The 19,936-nt window shown below is 38.9% G+C and overlaps 1 protein-coding gene across 1 annotated transcript in view; it reads right to left on the bottom strand.

Moving 5' to 3' along the window:
* Positions 1-17,068, bottom strand: part of SHC3 (SHC adaptor protein 3) — a 166,739-nt gene extending 149,671 nt beyond the window's left edge. Inside the window, exons 1-2 of the mRNA XM_063913703.1 lie at positions 16,158-17,068; positions 7,457-7,527 (exon numbers count right to left, since the gene is read on the bottom strand). Coding sequence (XP_063769773.1) covers positions 7,457-7,527; positions 16,158-16,685 — 599 coding nt within the window. The 5' untranslated portion in view covers positions 16,686-17,068. The remainder of the gene's footprint in view (positions 1-7,456; positions 7,528-16,157) is intronic.
* Between the last annotated feature and the right edge of the window lie 2,868 nt (positions 17,069-19,936).

The following is a 19,936-nucleotide window of genomic DNA, read 5'->3' as shown; positions in this document are numbered from 1 at the left end:
ATGAACTTGTTTTCATCACTCTAGGGGCGTGCCCAGTACTAAGAGATAGGCTCTCCCAGCACTGTGAATAGATGTCGTGTGCATGCATATGACATCTTTTCACCTGCTGCACTGCTATGCAGAGCAGTGGTGAGAGTGTTTCCCCACCTCCCCTATGGGACACTGTCGCCCACAGGAGGAATATCTGGACAATCCCCAAAAAGCGAGAGTGTCCAGCCAAAAGCAAGAAAGTTGGAAAGTTTATACGGAATATACATAGCACAGCCACCATCAACATTTCAGGCTGGCCACAGTATGAAGGGGAAAAAACCTTATTAATAAAATAAAGCATATTTTCCATTGTTAATTCTTTCAGTCATAAGGATGACTAGTCATTATTAAGTTCTTGAAGATAAGCCTAGAGCAGAGATTTTCAACCTTTTACAACTCGCGGCACACTGAACAAGATTTAAATATTGCCGAGGTACACTCAAATATAATGGTGATGCATGGTGCAGTTGAGTGTCCTAGGATGTCATGTCGCAGCTTCTCCATAGGTAACGCCTGAGCCACATCTGAGAAAGCCAGAAGAGCCCAACACTGCCCTGGCCCAAAATTAGAACTGGCTCTGCAACCACTAAACCCACAAGTATTGATCGTTCCAGGGCCTCAGTAGCGGCAAAACACTAGACGGGCCTGGCTCTGCTTCTATGGCGGCACACCTGGAGACTGCTCAGGGCACACTAGTGTGCCACGGCACAGTGGTTGAAAAACACTGGCGTAGAGGATAAACTCACCTATAACGCCCTACATGGCTGTTAGATGCCACTGGTGCTGGGAAAGGGGTGGGGCCTAATGACAATTACATGATTACACCCTACCCTTAAACAGCAAAAACACTGCAAGCAAATGTAAAGAATCAGGAAATAGGGGTGTGGGAGCTTCATTAAAAGCACTCTATCTCCACTAACCTGGAACCCCCAAAATCAGGAATGGTCATGTATTTGGCCATTTTAATTTTCTGCGTCTCACAAAGGCAGTTTTTTTCACTTTGTTCTAGATCATGTATTAACTGATCAACATTAGTTCCAAAACAAAGCAATGGCATACAGTATTAGACCTCAGAATAAACCATAGATTAAACCATTGATTTTGTGGACAGGATACAAAACAGACAGCAAACACCTTTCTCCAGTAATTAATTTATGATTTTTATAGCAGCTTATCAGGGCATAAACAATAATTATTATATATAAATACTCAGCTGCCCCTGGCTGCAAGTTTTATGCTGTGTGTAGTGAAGACACATGCCTGCAATGCATGAATCTGTGCAATAAAGGAGTATAGGTACTGGCGCCGGCTGAAGTTCAAAAAAAATTAACTATACCAATATAAATAAAAATCTTAAATTTAATTTCTGCACATTCATAAAAATAAAGGAAAAATATTCCTCAATAATAAAATACAATCAAGTGCAAATAGCTTATGTATATATGAACCACAGTTTCACCCATTAGAAGTGTATCGTCCACAGTCCCTGGCTAGGACATTTGCCAACAGCTGTTTCACAAGTTCAATTGAATAGGGTTGATTACCAGACTCTTTTTCCAGATGGAAATTCCCTAGGTATCCGTATTGCAATGGAAACCAGATGGCAGATGGGTGTGAGTCCGGATCTGTAAATCCCTTGTGTGCAAAATTAGAGCTGATGGATGCATAAAAGTCCAAATATCGCCAGGAGGTGGATGAGGGTGCTGGTACTCGTGGTCCTTCAGATAAAAAGCTCAACGCGTTTCACTGGTCTTATGGGTGCCAGCTTCCTGAGGAGCATATATTCAGTAACTATCTGGCAGACTATATATACCCTTAGAATCATAGGGCAATTAGAAACATCTATCAGTCACAGCATGATTAATAAACATTTCATAAAATAATATAAAATTCAGTAGGAGGCAATCCTTTATAACACAATACCACAAATATCATTTATTTATAAAAACGAGATCTAGAAGTGTCAAAAAAACATATAAAAATATAGTCTAAACATATACCATGTGATCATTTCCTGATCACATGGCATTCCTCAACCAATGAGTGCTACATATTGAGCGTTTGTATGTTCTCGCCCGGGAGCACGTGATCTTCTCCGATCACGTGATGCCGCCGACGGGATCATGCGGTGCATGCACGGAAGTATCATTGCACTCCGTGGAGCGCACAGCTGAGGTCGAGGAAGTGAATTGCGTTCCAGGGACTCCAGGACGATCCCGTCAACGGGCCGTCAGGCCGTCATACGGCGCATGCGTGGGGGTATCATTGCGCTCCGTGGAGCGCACAGCTGACCTTAAGAAAATAAACTTGCGTTCCAAGGATTCTAGGACGGGTGCAGATCCAATAGAACATATTGAAAGGGAATCCTTAGATAAATATGGGGAACAAACATCCATGCATACAGATAAATAGAGGGTTATTTTCCATAGTGGGGTCAATCTTCTACTCGGATGGATACAATTCAATATACAGTGTGCATATAGTATATATTTTTATTTTTATATTTTTATATCCTATACACATAACTTAAAATATTTTATCCTATAATATAAGAAAATTTTAAAAAAAATAATAATAAATAAGAATATAAAGGAGCATTAATCCATTATCCATTAAATCCAAAGCTTCAGCTACCAGGCTGTATTTCTTGACAAAGATCTTGCAACTCAGGGAAAGAAACCTCATATATGCATAAGCATGCACCTGTGTATGCATATACATCAATTGCGTACACATATGCAAATGTGCACTAGATGCGCATTCCCACTGTACTTGGAAAAACCTACATAGTATCATAAAAAAAAAAAAAAAAAATTATATATCTAAAGAAGTAGGAAATCAGAGTTCTGGATACCTCATAATTTCAAAAAGTATTATTGTATTGTGTTTAGTTCTATGCTTTCATTAAGCCCATCCGGGTACAAGGAACGTTCTATTACTATACCAGGGACCAATGAACAATACAATATAAAAACATTCATGAATTGTGACACAAATTATGTAATTTATCTTTTGACCTGTGGCTGTGGCCTTAATTACGTGGGGAGGACCACCAGAACCATACATACCAGATTTATGGAACACCGCAGAAATATAATCAAAAAATTCGATAAACACAGTGTCTCGAGGCACTTTTCACAAACACACTCGGGGGACCCCAAGAGTCTGTCTCTTATTTGTATTGAACATGTCGCCCCCACACCCAGGGGGGGTGACAGGTTCAATAAGCTTTGCTGTAGAGAAGTTTATTGGATACTCAAATTTGGTTCCTTGTACCCGGATGGGCTTAATGAAAGCATAGAACTAAACACAATACAATAATACTTTTTGAAATTATGAGGTATCCAGAACTCTGATTTCCTACTTCTTTAGATATATAATTATTATTATTATTTTTTTTTTATGGTACTATGTAGGTTTTTCCAAGTACAGTGGGAATGCGCATCTAGTGCACATTTGCATATGTGTACGCAATTGATGTATATGCATACACAGGTGCATGCTTATGCATATATGAGGTTTCTTTCCCTGAGTTGCAAGATCTTTGTCAAGAAATACAGCCTGGTAGCTGAAGCTTTGGATTTAATGGATAATGGATTAATGCTCCTTTATATTCTTATTTATTATTATTATTTTTTGAATTTTCTTATATTATAGGATAAAATATTTTAAGTTATGTGTATAGGATATAAAAATATAAAAATAAAAATATATACTATATGCACACTGTATATTGAATTGTATCCATCCGAGTAGAAGATTGACCCCACTATAGAAAATAACCCTCTATTTATCTGTATGCATGGATGTTTGTTCCCCATATTTATCTAAGGATTCCCTTTCAATATGTTCTATTGGATCTGCACCCGTCCTAGAATCCTTGGAACGCAAGTTTATTTTCTTAAGGTCAGCTGTGCGCTCCACGGAGCGCAATGATACCCCCACGCATGCGCCGTATGACGGCCTGACGGCCCGTTCACGGGATCGTCCTGGAGTCCCTGGAACGCAATTCACTTCCTCGACCTCAGCTGTGCGCTCCACGGAGCGCAATGATACTTCCGTGCATGCACCGCATGATCCCGTCGGCGGGATCACGTGATCGGAGAAGATCACGTGCTCCCGGGCGAGAACATACAAACGCTCAATATGTAGCGCTCATTGGTTGAGGAATGCCATGTGATCAGGAAATGATCACATGGTATATGTTTAGACTATATTTTTATATGTTTTTTTGACACTTCTAGATCTCGTTTTTATAAATAAATGATATTTGTGGTATTGTGTTATAAAGGATTGCCTCCTACTGAATTTTATATTATTTTATGAAATGTTTATTAATCATGCTGTGACTGATAGATGTTTCTAATTGCCCTATGATTCTAAGGGTATATATAGTCTGCCAGATAGTTACTGAATATATGCTCCTGAGGAAGCTGGCACCCATAAGACCAGTGAAACGCGTTGAGCTTTTTATCTGAAGGACCACAAGTACCAGCACCCTCATTCACCTCCTGGCGATATTTGGACTTTTATGCATCCATCAGCTCTAATTTAGCACACAAGGGATTTACAGATCCGGACTCACAACCATCTGCCATCTGGTTTCCATTGCAATACGGATACCTAGGGAATTTCCATCTGGAAAAAGAGTCTGGTAATCAACCCTATTCAATTGAACTTGTGAAACAGCTGTTGGCAAATGTCCTAGCCAGGGACTGTGGACGATACACTTCTAATGGGTGAAACTGTGGTTCATATATACATAAGCTATTTGCACTTAACTGTATTTTATTATTGAGGAATATTTTTCCTTTATTTTTATGAATGTGCAGAAATTAAATTTAAGATTTTTATTTATATTGGTATAGTTAATTTTTTTTTAACTTCAGCCGGCGCCAGTACCTATACTCCTTTTTTGCTCATTTATATAAGGGAATTTACCTTCCCTGTACAGGCTGCCGTTGACAGCGCACTATATCTATATCTTTGCTATGAATCTGTGCAATACCTCCCGGCGTCCCCAAAAATATGACTATATAGTTAGGGAGTACAAAATAGAAAACTGCAACTAATATAAAATCAATCACCTATCGGATACTATATTATGGGTACAGCAAGTGCTGTCTTCTTTTTGACTGAATTGTAACTGCTGTCAGCATTCAAACTGGGAGCAGCATGAAAAGATCAGACATCCTTTAGGACACTGCTGATAGTCACTTACTTTAGACTTACCTGTACATAAACCTGACTCTTCACTCAGCCCATGCACCGAGCAACATGGAACAAACTAGATAACTGATTATTCACTTAAGACTGTCTTCTATGTCACAATTAATAAGGGCCCAATGGTGCAGTTGCAGCGAAGCAATCAAATTTACCATCTTGCTTAATAACAATCCCAATGATTACTACAAGCTGATCATTATCGATCATTATGCTCATTTTTGGGCCACCCATATGGAGATATCAGGTCATAATCCACATTTTTCACAGCCTGTGGTCAGCATAATTCAACCACTGATGTTGATGTACACAATCTAATAGTACAGAATTCAAAATCCCACATTTTTTGTTCCCCTACTGAGATAATGACATATATATGTATATAATATATCTATATATATACACATAATATATAATACTGTATATATGTCATTATCTCAGTAGGGGACCCAAAAATGTGGGATTTTGGATAAGGAATACTCAACCTGTCTTAGGGCTTTACAGCATAGATTTGTTCAAATCAGAATTATTTCTTGCCAGATGGTAAATGATGGAAAAAAAAATCCCCAAAAAATTTGTGTTGACTATATGTATGTCGACCAATGTCATGTCGAACCTGTCGAGCTTAAGCACTTTTACATGTTGACCTTTTGACTATGTTGACCTTTTGTACCTGTCAACCTAATGCATGTTGATCATATGTGTTCGACCTATTAACTGTCAACTTATTTACTGTCGACCTATCATTAGGATCCTGTTTTCAGGTGTATAGTTTGCACCAAGTATAGAGGTGGCCCAAGTTAGCATTATGATGAAGGTTATCAAACAAAGCATACAGATAAGGAGTGTACTCATGGCAAGCAATGTACAACTCTAAACGCAGCTGATTATACACATATTTTACAAACATGCTATGCATCAGAGACCCATAGTGTAAAAAAGAAGATGAATATATATTGTATAAATGCAGTTCTAGAATGTCATTCCAAAATAAGAAAAAATATATATTAGATCAGAACTTCATTGCCCAATCTATATTTAAATCAGTTATCAGACTGACCACAGAACAATGAAACTAATATAGTGTGATGTAAAAATAATTACATGTGTCCGTTCACAGCAAAGAACCCAGTATTAATTTCACATCTTTTGCCCTTTTGTACAAAGTTATGTCATTGTCATTTTACTTAATAATCTGACTGAATAGAAGAGCCCATGCTTTGTAAATTAAGCGCTGCTATGATGCCTATATTCTTCCCCCTGTACCTGCTATTTTAGTAACTGAGACAAAAATGACAGTTTTCAGTGTTTTAATGTTTAATCTCAAGAGATAGTAAGACATAACCCTTTTTGTTGTTACCGATACTACACTGAGGTATGCAGAACCCTACAGTGTGTTCAAATATGAGGACCCACTTAACAGCTTTAGTGCACCACTGAAATTTTTTATTCTAAATGTAATAATAATAATAATAATAATTATAATAATTTATTATTAATATTATTATTATTTTTATTATTATTATTTACAAATGGTTATAAGACATCAGAAAATAAAAACACATTTCGCAATAAATTTCTTATCTCAAACATTCTAATATGACCAATTTATTCTTAGCCCTCTCCAGTAACCTATGGTTATTACGCCACTGTGTACTACAAATAAAACAAAACTAGAAATAGAAATAATAGTCATTTGGCAAATGCACATGACAGTCCACAAACCTGTAAAATCGTTGAAAAGAAAGAATGGATAAGATGCTTCAGCTGACCACAAATATAGTTATATATACTTAGGGACATATTTATCAAGCTCCACAGAGGCCTTTGGAGATATATTTTCTGCAGCCGTCAGTAGCCATCTGCGCTGCTAGCTAACCCATACTTTGGCACAACTACCACTGCTGCCCTTTCATCACCTGTGTCTCTATCTACAGTACTTTATATTTATTTATATTTATTATGGATTCAGGTATTCCGTCTAACATATATCTGTATATTACCATATGCTTATTTCTCAGTACACATACATCTACACACTGATATTGACCTTTAAAACTAAGTCAATGATATGTTACGGACAGACTCAAATGAGTTTAAAATATCACATTTTATAATAACATTTAACCAAATTTGTACTTTTTAGACAGCTAAAAATAAATATTCACTTATATTAGAGGAAGATAAATAAGAGATGTATTACCTTGTTATTTGAGTTCTTGTGTTGAAATCTAGAGATCTCATGGACCGCAAAACCTCAATGCATCCCAAATACTGTAAGGAAATGACAGAACTAGGTAAGAATAACAAATTGTACATTCCTATAAGAGATTAAAAAGATTAGTATTACAGGTTGAGTATCCCATATCCAAATATTCCGAAATACGGAATATTCCGAAATACGGACTTTTTTGAGTGAGAGTGAGATAGTGAAACCTTTGTTTTCTGATGGCTCAATGTACACAAACTTTGTTTAATACACAAAGTTATTAAAAATATTGTATTAAATGACCTTCGGGCTGTGTGTATAAGGTGTATATGAAACATAAATGAATTGTGTGAATGTACACACACTTTGTTTAATGCACAAAGTTATAAAAAATATTGGCTAAAATTATCTTCAGGCTGTGTGTATAAGGTGTATATGAAACGTAAATGCATTCTGTGCTTAGATTTAGGTTCCATCACCATGATATCTCATTATGGTATGCAATTATTCCAAAATACGGAAAAATCCCATATCCAAAATACCCCTGGTCCCGAGCATTTTGGATAAGGGAGACTCAACCTGTAATACATTTAAGTAAGTCATTCAGAGGGCCTTTCCAACTTTCCAGATTTAGGTAGGACAGTCTCAATCTGAGGACAATGTCCTGCTGTAATATGTGTGTGCCCCTCAGTGGGTACTTTGAGAGGTATCTCCTGTTTACCCAGCTGCCTGAGGATGTGAATGAAATAACCACGCCCCTCACACTTGCCACTTGGTCCTCTCCTCTGTGAACTTCTGGAGGTGAGTTCCCCAAAGTCGCCAAGTGTAGCTCAATGTGACATGACCACATACTTTATTTGAGGACTTGTGCCCATTTTAAAAACATGGAGGAATGGATGCAGCTTGTTTTTTTGTTTTTTACGTTTGCAATGCCTGTTAACATATTACACTTTCATAAAAAGAGATGATTACAGCAATTTTTTTCTCATTAGTGTATCAATATTCTTTTCTCTAAACATATAATAAACAACACTACACGGTATAAGAACTCTCAGTCAGATGGCACCAAGATTGTCATATTAAAATACGCATTAATCCCTTTGACTTCATGGAGTTTTAAACAAATGCTTTCATCTTTTTAATTAATTTCCACTTGAACTGGTCACTTTGATATTTTGTTTTTAAAGGGGATTGAAAACCCCAAACAAATTGCAATAATTATCATGATTGGTTTAGGCATTCAGTAGGATCAGGCAGTATCGGACTGAAAAGGGCATCACAGGATTGGAAATAATAATCATTAAATCACACCTGTAGGAGAGGTGGACAAGCCCTCTCTATTTGCCTTGAAGTGCAAGGAAGGTGCAACCATGACCCCAAGAAGACACATCCATTCTCACAACTTGGAGACCAAATTTAAATGCCCAACCAGCTGGGTGTCCTGACCGACATATGCTCTGCAGACACATATGCCATGTTGCTGCAGCCCTGGCAAATCATGAAAGAATTGTTACGCAGATTGAGATTTTCATCACCTTTAAAGATACTTATCAGCCATAACGTTAAAATCACCTGCCTAATATTGTGTATGCCCCCCTTTTACCACCAAAACAACTCTGACCAGTCGAGGCACGGATTGATAGCAGCAGTCTCTGTAAGCCATGTTAGTTGTGAGGTGAGGCCTCCATGGCTCAGACTTGTTCTTCCACTAAATCCCGCAGATGCTATTTGGTGGTCAAGTCAACACCTTGAAATCGCATTATGCTGCTGAAAGAGGCCACGGTCATCAGGGAACACTGTGGGCATGAACGGGTGTACTTGGTCTGCAACAATGTTTAGGTAGGTGGTTCGTGTCAAAGAAACATCCACATAAATGCCAAGACCCAAGGTTTCCCAGCGAAATGATGCCCAGAGCTGGTCTTCCTGGTGACATTTCTTCCATAAGTAAATGATGCACATGCACCCAGCCATCCACATGATGTAAAAGAAAATGTGATTTTTCAGACCAGGCCAGCCCTTTCCATTGCTCCATGGTCCAGTTCTGATGCTCATGTGTCCATTTTTGGAGCTTTTGGCTGTGGACAGGCCCCCGCGACTCACAGCACGCCCATGAGACATGACCATGCTCCCTTTCCGTGCACACAGTACAATGCCAGGTCTGTTGGGTAGCTCCAGTCCTTCCCTGGTATGGTAAGTATGAAACATTCCGAGTACTGAACATTGCTTTGGCAAGCGTCATGACTAAAGATTAGAATTAGTACTGGATTTATAATTAGTTAGGGTTTCGTTTAGTGCAGTGTTTCCCAACCTGGATCCTCAAGGCACAATAACAGTCCAGGTTTTGAGGTTAGGCATACTTGAGCACAGGTGACTTAATTAGTATGTTATTTTGATTTATGCATCTGTGGTCAAGCATGGATAGCCTTAAAATCTGGAAAAACACTGGGTGGTATCCAATTAGCCATGGTAAAACATAGTTTTCACACTTTTTCCTGATGTTTCACTGATATATTTTTTTTTACAGGCTATCCAATAAGATCGCCTGTAAAAAATTTAATTTTCTCCCAACAGGTGAAACAAAATCCTCAGGGCTAATCGGATAGCCCTCGGTGAGACAATTAGCCGATGTAAATTAGCATGGCTAATTGGATACCGCCCCTAGTCGTTAACGCTTACCAAGTTTTTTAATTAAAAAATTGAGGCAACAGTCTTTTTATAGTGCTCAGAGGTATAGAAAAAAGCTGTTTCAAGCATGTCTGCCAGAAGCTATTTCCTCCACTTTCCACATACAAACTGTGTATTGAAACCATAACAATTCCCTACTACTTTGTTTAGATGAAAGTAGGCCATAGGCAGGATAGCAGTTTTGTAGAAGGAAAAAACGACACTGTCTAACCAAACTTTTATCTGAAATACGGTTTTATAGACTGCAAGGCAATTTACCAGACCTGTGCCAGTGATCAGCAGATAGGTAAATAAATAATAATTTTATTTATAAAGTGCTCTTTCTCCAATAGAACTCCATGCAGATAGTATTAACACAATGCAGTACAAAAACTATGGACATAGGGCATAATTTAAGGTTGACTGCAAAAGCGAAATCTTTCTCTATGGGCAAATCCACGTGCACTGCAGGGGTTGGGCGAACAAGCAGATATAACATGTGCAGACAGAGTTAGATTTGGGTGGGTTATATTGTTTAGTTGGTGTAGGATACATACTGGCTGCTTTATTTTTACACTGCAACTTAGATATCAGTTTGAACATACCCCACCCAAATCTAGCTCTCTCTGCACATGTTATATCTCACCCCCCCCCCCCCCCCCCGCAGTGCACATGGTTTTGCCCATTAGAGGAAGATTTTGGTTTTGCAATCAACCTTGAATTAGGTCCACAGGGCCTTATTCAGCTTTGTTGGCAAGCCAAAAAGCACACAACTGGGCAAAACCATGTTGCTCTGCAGGTGGGGCAGATCTAGCATCTGCAGAGAGATATAGATTTGGGTGGGGTGTGTTCAAAGTAAAATCTAAATTGCAGTCTAAAAATAAAGCATCCAGTATTTACCCTGCACATCAACAATCAAAATAATCCGTCCCATCTGCAATGCAACATGGTTTTGCCCAACTACTAACTTTTTTGGTTTGCTAACAAACCTGAAGAACCCCCATTATGCAGAATTTTAGATTTTCATAAAATACATATCCCATGAAGAAAATTCAATTGTGTGGAAGCCAACTGGGATCAAATACTAGGCAAGGTCCAAGTGCAAGTTCATCAGAACCAAGGGGGTAATTCAGAGTTGATCGCAGCAGCAAATTTGTTAGCAGTTGGGCAAAACCATGTGCACTACAGGTGGGGCAGATATAACATGTGCAGAGAGAGTTAGATTTGGGTGGGTTATATTGTTTCTGTGCAGGGTAAATACTGGCTGCTTTATTTTTACACTGCAATTTAGATTTCAGTTTGAACACACCCCACCCAAATCTAACTCTCTCTGCAAATGCGTAAATGCTATATCTGACCCCCCTGCAGTGCACATGGTTTTCCCCAACTGCTAACAAATTTGCTGCTGCGATCAACTCTGAATTAGGCCCCATGTATTTGTCATTCTACACAGAGCACCAGGTGAGGCCCAGCATGGCGCACTACATTGGTTGCAATTGGCAAATAAGCAGGTGTATCATTCCTTGCTCTTTCTTGTTTTATTTCCGACTCAGTATCAGGACCTGTGTCTGTTGCTTTAAAATGTATCTACCGTATATACTCGAGTATAAGCCGACTTTTTCAGCACTTTTTGTTTGTGCTGAAAAAGCCCCCTCGGCTTATACTCGAGTCAGTGCTGGCAGTGCAGTGCAGTGGGAAGGAGGGACACGGAGGGCACAGCGCGTGCCTCTTCTGTGTCCCTCCTGCGTCTCCGGCGGCAGCGGCGGGTCTATTAAAGGAAGTACCCGTTCGTGAGCTCTGATTGAACTTTGTGTTCACGTGCAATAATCCCAGATTTTCATGTCAGTAGATAACGGAAATTACAGTGTATATATAAAGTATGTGTAATCAAATGTCTAAAATGGTGAAAAAAAAGGACAGATCTTAGTTGCATCCTAAAACCATCCATAATGTCACCTTTTTACAGACATCACACTCCAAATTGTGAAAACCAGCTGTGCTTTATGGTAGCTAAAAAACTGGGACTGACTACTGTATGCTGTGGAAGATGTAATTAACCCCACTACAAGTACAGGCTTCTTTCATTACATTTCCACATCTTTTCCAAAGTTCCCAATATTCAGTGGTTGCTCTGACAACGAAATGCCTATGATACTGCAGAGAAATCAATAGATGTCTAGCATGCTCTATTTAAATGGGGGAGTGGTCATACTGCTATGGATCAATCAAAAGGGAGGACAAGAATCAACTAGACAATGAGAATTTTACATATTTAAGAAAGGGTATAAGAAAGCCCTGCAGCTTGTTGTCTTCTAACCAATTCTGCATAGACATATTGCACAAAAATGATCATTGGCTGCACTGAAATGACAAATATCTAACAAATGTAAATAAGATTCAAATGAAAGCTCCTAAAGTCATTTACCCTTTTAATGCACCTGCAGCTAACCTATTGCGAGGGTTGGTACTTGCAATGTACATGCATTTGCATAACTGGTCAATAATAATATGACACTGATAACTGATGTCCAGTAAAATGCCCCACTTAGTAGTAATGACTCTCTTTAATACTTGATACTCTTATGACATTTTAGTTGTTGTTTACAATCTATTTAATGTAATTGTTCACTGAATGAAATACAATAAAGATAATTTACTACAATAGAATTTGTGTTTGCTACTAAGAATTCCTATGTACAAAATGTGTGTGTGTGTGTGTGTGTGTGTGTGTGTGTGTGTGTGTGTGTGTGTGTGTGTGTGTATATATATATATATATATATATATATACTGTATATATTTTACCTAGAGGTTTGTGAATCTGTGCTTCTTCAGTGCTACCAGGCAACTGCAGTGTGTTTAAAAGAATTGAGACCATATTTCTGTATTGTGTAACCAAATACCCCTCAAGTAACAGCCCGAGGGGGTTATTCAATTCAGTATGTATCGCAAGAGTGATCCTCAGTGCAATTTCCTGATAATCTGCAAACAGCACATACTACACAGGACTCATTCTGCGCATGTGCAGAACAAGTCCTGCGATTGTATTGCGAATGATTGACAGGCAGAGGCATTCAGGGTGGCCAGCATCACCGGAAACGAGGGCATGTTGCGTCACGAGATGCAGTTTCCTTGGCCTCGCAAGCTGCCCTGCGATGGCCAGCCTTAGTAAGCCGGGACTTACTCAGCTTGCCATCGCAGATTGCTACGGATCGTATTTGCAAAACTGCTGCGATCAGCTTTGCAACTGCGATCCATACTGGATGAGGGCCTAATTCTGTTATCCTGCAAATTATACAAATGTAATCTCCAGGTGTGAGGGAAGCTAACTCTGCCCACGCTAATTTCAGCTCTGTAAATGTAGCCTCACCCATTAAACTTCACACTTAAATACATCAAAATGCTCTTTTTTATTGTGAGAATTTCAAAATTTGTTTACCAAATGCAAATGGTTCATGGTGAATGCATTGGGGCACAACCAACACAGATTACAGAAATGGATGAGTGAACACAGTGCCAGATCAAAACCCTAACGGGCATATTGGTTTGGACTCACTTACCCACTGTTTGTTAAAAACACAGAAGACATTGCAAATGCAACGTAACTAATAATACATCTATGAGAGGGCAAACGGTGGATCTGGAGTAAACATATTTTATTTGGAAGTTTTGGCCTCAAAAGCCAAAAATACTTGCTGTAATTCCTTTAGTTACACAAGAGGAGCATCAGAATTGCTTGTAGAGAGGTAGGGTGTGCACACATAATGTGGATGACTGAACAAAGGCATGTCTACACAAATATACTGTATCTGCCCAACAGCTGCTTTATGTGTAGGCAGGCCACTTGGGAGGCCCTACCAATACGTGTTGAAAGCCCAGTTTTTGGTAGCTATACAGTGAGACAAACGCTTGGCAACCAATAAGACTCACCTATATTACAGTAGCATATAGAACACTGTTGAACACCTGAATAACCCAAACTGGTATTTCAGGCTGTAAGCTTTTGAAGGCTGATTCATAGAGCAAGACATTATATTTTTTTTTACTTCGAAACCAGGAGATGCAGATAGGTCATATATGTCCTTTGATATTGAAAATTCAATAGAAATAATTTCCCTTCCTCGCAGAAATAAGGTCACCACAAACCAGCTAGCTGGTAAAATGCCCAGATAGTGCATCGCCATCCCTGAACAACAGAGCTGTGGTAGTAATTCTTCTGGCATATGCCTTGGATTCGATCCTTTCCTCTTAAATTAGCACTTTCTGCAATTGTGTACACAGCCTTCAGGCAATACTGCAAGGCTAACGCCAGAGAATGGTCTTCACTGGCAGACAGAAAATACATCTTACAGTACTTCATTAAATGATGCTCCACACTAACTAGAGAAGGTTGTAAGGATCTAAGATTAGGAATACCAATTCAATATCTTTTTTCTAACTAATACAGTTTGTCTGAACAAGAATCCCTTTTGGCAAATATCTCTAATGCCGGAAAGTTATCAAATGCAACCTGCCTGACAAATAAGCTTTTTTTTCCACTTGACATGTAGTCCTTACAGAAATACACTCAAGCTCAGCTTTATATAGAGAAAATGTCTCTTAAATAGCAACTTTATAAAATAGAAAATGGTTTCGTTAGAGGTATGCCAGGTTTTCATAGCGTCCAGAAACCATTCAACACAATCAGCAAAATCACAACACAATCAGCAAAATCACTGGCTTCATTTTAAATAAAATGATTTTCAATTAGTAATAAAAAAAAATTGTAATCCTAATCTAGAATGCATATGTGCTTGTTGCCAGTAAAAACTGAGGAGCAACACAAAAAAATATATATGTTCGTATAAAAATAGATGTTTGAAAAAAATTAACTTTCAGCAGATGAAGGCATTTACTTGGAATAAACACAGATGATCGTTCATGGAAGATAAATATTAAGGGGGATATTTATTAAAGCTCGGAGAGAGACATAAAATTGGGAGAGATAAAGTACTAGCAATCAGCTTCTGACTTACATTTGGTACTTTATCTCTCACAATTTTATCTCTCACCAAGCTTTGATCAGTGTACCCCCTTTAATGTCAACATATATTTTTATGTGAATGTCAGAAGCACGCTTAAACTAAAGACAGAAGTGAACTGCAATCCATAGGTGAATTATTAAAATCTGGGGGACAGTTTTAACTATCTTATGTTTGTGTATATTAATGTTTTATCTAGCAAGCTATATGATATCTATCATTATATACAGCAATCTATCTACACACACATATTGTCATTTCTGTCCTTTTGGCTTTCTTTTCCAGAAGGACACAGTTGGACCACACACCATCACACCATTGACACGGTAATTTTTAAAAGAACACATTGTATAAATCATGAGTTATTCCATATACAAGGATATTCAATGCTTAAATTATTATTGACTCTGCCTTGTAGTAATCCACATTGTTGCTATTAAAACAGACGATTTACATGCAACAGTTCTTTGTTATTTTATGTGAATTGCGTGGCCATTGTGAGCCTGAGAAGTGTGTGTTGGGGGGGGGGGGGCTCAGTGTGTGTTGGGGGGGGGGGGGGCACTGAATGTCCATCTGATTGCAAATGTGATGTGTGACACTGGCTGCAGAGCACAGAGTACAAGTCCCATATACTGTAAATTAGGGTGGAAATCGCACAATGACGTGAATAGAAACACGCACAGCTTAAATAGCGCTTTCGGTGCGGTTTGTCTCGTGATTTATATAGACGTTCCAATCAGCATGAAAGGGATTCGCATAAAATCAGCGCTGCATTCTTACAGTCGCCCTACCTGCCTTCGGCTGCACAGGCATATAGCATTGCCTAAGCAGTATCCCACCAACATCCCACCTGCAGGTAAAGCAGCCCTGTGTGTATTAGTGTTACGGAGACAACCTGCAGCCAGTACAGTATATGACAGCCCATAACTTTCTGCAGACAGATGGAACTAGAATAACACAGATCATTGTCTACATACAGTTCATTGATTTAGCAGAAAGAAAGCAGACCGACCTTCACGATGTACGTCACTCCAGGACCCTGGATCTTCTCATTGGAATGAAGCCATCCCCGGGAAGGTTTACTGACAAAGCTGCTACTTTGGTTCCAGTCTTCACCTGCCGAATGCGTCTCCTCCGAGCGTGTTTTTTTCCCTGCGCTCATCTTGCCCACGTCCTGCTGCTGCGAACACGCGGAGGTAGGCAGCGGGTTACATGCGACGCTGTCTGAGGATCCTGCTGTACTGGCAGCCGGAGACTTGGAGCCAGCAGCGAGCTCCTTCACTGCAGAGGAGAGGTTCCTGATGCCCAACAGGCTGCCCGTGCTGGAGAGTTTCATGTGAGACACTTTGTGGATGAATGTGCAGAGAGAGCTGGCTCCATCTTCCTGCCCCTTCTGGAGCTCTGAGGTCGGAATGGCAGCTGGGGGACCGGCGGCGGCGGCTGCAGAGACTTTACTGCTCATGGACAGGTTGTGCAAGAGATCATCCACCGGTGTCACAGACTCATTTCTGAAGCGGTTATACTTGGTACGTTGAAGCATGCCCTTCTATCTAGCTACTGTCATACACTGTGCCAACCTAAGAGCCACCTGAGCTAACATTGCCAGAGATTCATAGAGGGACCTGGAAAACCAAATGCAAATAATGAAACAACTGGGTAACAAAACTGTAAAAAAAATAAATAATTATATATATATATATATATATATATATATATGTAACATAAAAATAGGAATTGCTGATTTTTTGGCCCCCAGCTAGAATAAAAATGTGGATGTAGGTCCTATGGATATAGGATGAGAGTGAAGGCTGGAGCAGACAGCTCTATGTGACATTCCACTTCTGGTTAGAGAGCTGCCAACTCGCTGGCAGCAAAAGCATGACTCACACAAACGAGGAGACCCTTTCCAACAAAAGGCTCAGTGAACACTGCAAATCACTTCCTGTAGCACAAAAAAACATCCACCCACTTACAGCACACTAGAACCAATCAATTCTCAAATTTCCTCTCCCCAACTTCGCAAAGGGATCATTTCTTGAAGTTATGTCAATGTGTCCACTCTGTAAAGGTGATGTAAACCTGCAGTACCCATATCAGGCTACCTGTAATACAGTCATACCATATCTCATACAATCGCTTTTACAATGCACATCTATATGGTACTGATCATGTTTAAAATAACTCTGGCGCCCTGATCTGCCTGTCTGTGTATGGGGAGAGAAGTAAAGAGGGTGATATTACTATAATAACCAGCTTACTTGTGTTTTCAAAAATTATGTAGACAATATTGTCTATAAATTGATAAAGAACAAAAAACTATTGTTACTATTTCTGTGTATTTATAAGGTGCCGCAAGGGTTCCATATCGCCGTACAATGGGATAAAACCTACATAAGTACAAACTAATACAGACAGGATATAAATGAAATCCTTCAGGAGTACAAAATACAGTTCAATGCTTCATGTGTCATATGTAGCATTGCACGGTGTATAATGTTCAGTTATTTAAAGGAAACAATTGATATCTGAATAAATGCTAATTTTCAAGTCAGGCTAAATGTACGTAACTCATTGCCCTCAAACCAACTTCAGATAGTTCAACTGACTTCTGATAGCACAAATTATTCTATACAACACTAGGTGATCTACAAAGTCTCTCACTGCAGCACATTTCATTAACATCACACTATCAGCATCCCCCCCCCCCCCACCCCACACACACACACACACACACACACTAACTAAAGACTGCAGCACAGGAAGTACAACAGCTCTAAATAAACTTTCAGATTAGGATATTTAATTAGTCTAATTTATGACACATCAAATAAGTCAGCACCTCTGCTCCCTGGAGTGATGAATAATGGAAATGTCCTATTTAATGTAAGAGCGAGTTTCTAGTGAAGTACAGAATAGCCTTTCATTAAGCACAAGGCACAACCCGCTGCAGTATTCTCACAGCATTCATCTTACCCCTTCTGTCTGCTAGCATAGCAACAACGAATACTCACATCAAGGATTGTTTCAGCTGTTACCTAACACAAAGAAAGACCTAACATTGCCAAATGCATCTCTTCATAACATACAAATAAAAATTGCAAAATGTGAATGAAACTCTATTTATGTGAATGAAAGGGCTGGCTCGCATATCAATAATTCTGTGAATGAAGCAGGGCCATGCAGCCTCTGCCTGACAATCCCTTGGGTGCTAACCATTCCATCCAATGAGAGGCAGTCCGGATGACTCATTCAACAAAGGCTTGCTAAATAGTGGAAGAGTCCATTTTGATCACAGGCAGAATTCTTTATACGGAAAAATCTAACCTAGTTAAGCAGCTCATCGGAAAACAAATATATCTTCATAGCGTGAGAAAGAAACAGATGTTACAGGCAAATATAAAAAAAAATGCACATTGCTATCTGATTGAGAAATACATTTCTCTGACATATATTTAACTATACCTGTTTCATTCATGAATGTACTCATTCTGTCTAATATGCCTGTTCCAGCACATTAAACTGACATATTGAGCAGCAGTGTTCTATACCATCTTCTTTTCAGTAATGGCTTGTACACTATATATATACTGGTTGAGTATCCCTTATCCAAAATGCTTGGGACCAGAGGTATTTTGGATATCGGATTTTTCCGTATTTTGGAATAATTGCATACCATAATGAGATATCATGGCGATGGGACCTAAATATAATCACAGAATGCATTTATGTTTCAGATACACCTTATACACACAGCCTGAAGGTAATATTAGACAATATTTTTTAGAACTTTGTGCATTAAACAAAGTGTGTGTACAGTCACACAATTCATTTATGTTTCATATACACCTTATACACACAGCCTGAAGGTCATTTAATACAATATGTTTAATAACTTTGTGTATTAAACAAAGTTTGTGTACATTGAGCCATCAAAAACAAAGGTTTCACTATCTCACTCTCACTCAAAAAAGTCCGTATTTCGGAATATTCCGTATTTCGGAATATTTGGATATGGGATACTCAACCTGTATATATATATATATATATATATATATATATATATATATATTCTGGAGATTTAACCACTTGCTAACAGCACCATACAGCAGTAGTGATTTTAATGTAATATTGGAACATTATAATCTATAGAGGTTTAATGAAGAGATCAATTGTCCACAGACTGATCAGAAGTCATAAATAGGTTTACACATTCTCACCACAATTTGATTTGTGTAGTAAATGTGAGATAATACACAGCAGTCTTTTAAGTTACACCTGTCTCATAGCATTTCCAGCAGTTACCATCATTATTATAATACCTTTACCTGGTAAATACACAGGGCACTTGTCTATTGTACAGAACTGCTGATAATTACAAACCTAATAAAGGATATAAACAAATGTTCGGAGGATGATCTTAATATTATACATTTTCTTTGAGATTTCTAAGTGATAGTTATATTAACCTGGAGAACTTGGAGAAGGGATAAAGAAGTGAAAAAGCAGTGATAAGTGCAAGGTGAGAACGCACCAGCCAATCATTTCTGATTTTAAAAATGACAGGAGCTGACTGGCTGGTGTGTTTATCACCTTGCACTTATCACTGCTTTATCACTTCTTTATCCCTTCTCCAGGTTAATACATCTGCCTTAAAGCCCGTACACACTGGCCGATATATCGGCCGTTCTCTTGAACGGCCGATATATCGCGGGACCGTCGGCCAGTGTGTACGGCCGATACGTCTGTGAACTCCGTCATTCACAGACGTATCGCGTCGGCCCCGCAGCACAG

This window comes from Pseudophryne corroboree, chromosome 1 (assembly GCF_028390025.1).
Source record: "Pseudophryne corroboree isolate aPseCor3 chromosome 1, aPseCor3.hap2, whole genome shotgun sequence".
NCBI lineage: Eukaryota > Metazoa > Chordata > Amphibia > Anura > Myobatrachidae > Pseudophryne > Pseudophryne corroboree.
Note: the sequence above shows the minus strand (reverse complement) of the source record. Positions and strands in the feature narration are given on the sequence as shown.